This window comes from Volvox carteri (genome assembly GCF_000143455.1).
Source record: "Volvox carteri f. nagariensis unplaced genomic scaffold VOLCAscaffold_31, whole genome shotgun sequence".
NCBI classification, from domain to species: domain Eukaryota; kingdom Viridiplantae; phylum Chlorophyta; class Chlorophyceae; order Chlamydomonadales; family Volvocaceae; genus Volvox; species Volvox carteri.
Window position 1 is genome coordinate 1,399,852 of NW_003307574.1, and position 3,781 is coordinate 1,403,632.

At 50.1% G+C, this 3,781-nt stretch overlaps 1 protein-coding gene across 1 annotated transcript in view; it reads left to right on the plus strand.

Annotated features, from left to right (window-relative positions):
- The window catches only part of VOLCADRAFT_105661 (uncharacterized protein), a gene marked incomplete at its 5' end in the record, with an annotated part of 4,452 nt that extends 3,229 nt beyond the window's left edge, over positions 1–1,223 (plus strand). The window contains one exon of the mRNA XM_002952629.1: positions 472–1,223. Coding sequence (XP_002952675.1) covers positions 472–515 — 44 coding nt within the window. The 3' untranslated portion in view covers positions 516–1,223. The remainder of the gene's footprint in view (positions 1–471) is intronic.
- Between the last annotated feature and the right edge of the window lie 2,558 nt (positions 1,224–3,781).

Here is a 3,781-nt window from a genome sequence, read left to right on the forward strand (position 1 = left end):
CACCCGAATATCCCCTAGGCGACAGAACACCTAAGGTGAACCAAAACCGAACTTACTTGGTCTTCTAGCCTGATTTAGGCTTTACGGCTATGGAATGCAGGGTGGTCTAGGCGAAGTCCTGCAGGTAGCTGGAATGCTGACTAGACGGCACACGAGCGGGCAAGTCGTAATACGCAGCAAATAGCAACCCGCGAAAGGGGCCAAGATTCCCTCCAGGCAACAAATCAACAGTGATAAAGATTTACCTTACCGACTGAGTATGCCCGGCGTGAAGGATATGGGCGTTGAGTGGCCCACACAGGAGTTCGGCTGGTGGAAGGAAGTTACTTATGCGGCTTAAGAAAAGGGAGGTCCGCACAGGGCTTGTTGTCTAGCTCAGAGAACTTTACAATGTTCCAATCATGAGCCGTAAAGCGACTTTTCCAAGCTCGCTGCCGGCTATAAATACCGAAGTCTCACTGTCGATCACAGGAGGCCCTCAAAAGATAAGCCTCGAGTACGACCACGACGTATAGTCCACAAATGACACAAGTGAAACACCTTATAACCCGTGTGACAGAACATTCACACAAGAAATAAACAATTCACAAGTAAAGTACATAAACGTACGCAAACGAGCGTACATTCTCGTCTCGTCCATAAGTCCATCAGCGAAGTGTAAGATGATAACCAAACACCTTACGCGTTTATACACGATATTCGCGTATTCACACCGATTATAACCTAAGACGATTATAAAAGACGGTAAAATGAACGTGACGCTAAAATGTCGTGACAGGTCGGTCCACTCGGCGGCCTTCACGTAGCAGCAAGCATCGAGGTAGCTGCGGATGAGTTGTAGGCCAAGGTGGAAGCCTGTGAAGGCTTGCAGACGATGGCCAATCCCTTGGCGCCTTCTGCTCATTGGCCATGAAGTCCGCACTGATGTCATCAGCCTGCTCTAGAGCAGCCTGATCGTCCCGGCGGCGCTTCTCGGATACCTTTTCTATGGCATTCATCACCACCGTTTCTAAAACCGCGGCGCCGGTTTTGGCGGTGCCGGCCGGCGGGGAGGATCCAATGGCGCCTAAACTCCCACCAGCCCCACCTGGAACAGTGGCGACATTCTCGGTCGATGGCGCATTGTCGTTAATAGTTGACATTGGAAGGAATTGAAATCGGAAAACGTAGAAAACTTGAACAGTTGTAGGTCGGAACTTGAAATGGTAAGGCTTCAAGTACAGCCTGTCACGCTGACTATTTGGACAAGGCTGTATGCTCTTCTGTGTGAAGGCAGAATGACTTCACCAGGAGAGCAGCAAGGTTTAAGTCGCCACTGCGACCCAGTTGTACGACAGTACCACAGAACCAGCCTTAGAGGCTCCGGTCGCTTCGCTCCGTCGCATCTAAGCCAACAATTTGCCGGAGCTCTCAGCCCGGCACGTAGGGCAGGTACTGATGTCCGCTGCGGCGACTGCATTCCTGAACGTGAACCCCGCCTGATGAAGCAGATTCTTACGTGATGTAACGGTTTTGTGGACGAACAGTATACCTCTGCCACTAGCTGGCGGGAGTTCGCGTCCTCACTGAGGATGATGGGCCTGGCAGGCCCATCATCCTCATCGGTGTCCGAACCCTCACCCGATGGTGCATCCTCCTCACCCACGGCATTCACATCATCATGTATACGATTAGTATAGGAATACTCTTATACGTGACCTTCATCTTGATCATGCTGCATGTGGAGCAAGGGCACATGTTCTTTGGTGGCGGCGTTTTCCGCAGTTTCTTTATGTGCCTTCGCTACTATTCGCTACTATTTCGGAGTGCATAGCTCGGAAACACCTATCTGTTTCCCAGGAAACAGCGTCGTTTCCAGGGAAATGCCCTTTCTAAGGAAAAGCCCTCGTAGTACGGAAAACTCTTTTCACATCAAATTTGAAGCCAACAATTATTGGAAACTGCTTTCCGAGCATCTCCTATTGACTTAGTATCCATGGAATACCCAATCTGTAAGGTTTTGCAGTTCGTTAGCGCGCGCTTCTGAGACCATGTCGTATGGCTGTGTGAGGTTATGGCGCGCTAATATGACTATTTAAGCGGACCATTTCATGAACATTGTAAGTCTAAGTTGAAATTGAAAGCCCGATCTTCTGTGCTTACGCAAGTATATCGGCCAGTAAAGTCAGCTTGCACTTCCCAGTTGTTAGGAGCGGCCTGGTTCCCTTTCAATTGGTATCAGAGCCTAGGTGATCCTCCTGGGTGGTGGAGCGAATGTGACGCGACTGGGTGAGGGGGGATGTTTCGCTGGGTTAGGCATGGGGCCAAAGTAACCTACTGTAACGAACGCGTTTTGGGTTTCTCGTCCCGGTTCTTGGTCTGGCTAGCTGCTCAGCCCGGATTCAAAATCTTATTTTAGGCGTAGCCGAAAATTTGGTTTAAAGAGGGGCGTCAGAGCGGCGTCGTACGGTGCAGTTAGTTGGTTGTTATTTTGAACTGCTATTTGATCGGTGGGGTTTAGTCTTGTCGAATTATCTTCCGGGCGATCTCGGACTCAGCTGCTGGTTGATACGAGCTCTCTTTACCAGAACAGCTGCTAGCTGCCGCTGTTATTGTCCGTTGGTCAGCGGTGTGAATTTGACGACCTTTCTTATCGCCAAATCGTTATTTTCGTTATTTTCTCGCGCATCTTGGAGGGCGGTGGATTAGGAGGCCCTTGGTTACCTCCTGACGACTCATTGTCTGCCATCGCTGGATGTTACAGACCAGAAGCTATAAAAGTATTATGAAAAGTGTCCCCCCTGGATCTCACTGCAACCCCCTGCACAGCCCCATGGAACCCTCTTAACGACGCTGCCACCAGCGCTTCACTGTGCCCAACGCCTGGAACGTGGGCAGGGGTACGGACTTCTTCGCCCTGATAGCGACCGAGTGATCGACCCATGGGAGTAGATCGTATAAAGTATTCGGGATCGAGTGTTCGACAGACGGCTGTGCGTAACACAGTATCGATTGTAAAAGTGACCGAATACGAAAGCAAATCGACCCAGTAGAGAATGGCCCGAAATTGCTGAATAGTAGGGCAGCTGTGCGTAACACTGCTAACAGGTGTGGCTGGCGTGACCTAGCCTACCTAACCTACCAAAAAGGGTGCTGGGAAAAGCAACCCGAATATCCCCTAGGCGACAGAACACCTAAGGTGAACCAAAACCGAACTTACTTGGTCTTCTAGCCTGATTTAGGCTTTACGGCTATGGAATGCAGGGTGGTCTAGGCGAAGTCCTGCAGGTAGCTGGAATGCTGACTAGACGGCACACGAGCGGGCAAGTCGTAATACGCAGCAAATAGCAACCCGCGAAAGGGGCCAAGATTCCCTCCAGGCAACAAATCAACAGTGATAAAGATTTACCTTACCGACTGAGTATGCCCGGCGTGAAGGATATGGGCGTTGAGTGGCCCACACAGGAGTTCGGCTGGTGGAAGGAAGTTACTTATGCGGCTTAAGAAAAGGGAGGTCCGCACAGGGCTTGTTGTCTAGCTCAGAGAACTTTACAATGTTCCAATCATGAGCCGTAAAGCGACTTTTCCAAGCTCGCTGCCGGCTATAAATACCGAAGTCTCACTGTCGATCACAGGAGGCCCTCAAAAGATAAGCCTCGAGTACGACCACGACGTATAGTCCACAAATGACACAAGTGAAACACCTTATAACCCGTGTGACAGACATTCACACAAGAAATAACAATTCACAAGTAAAGTACATAACGTACGCAAACGAGCGTACATTCTCGTCTCGTCCATA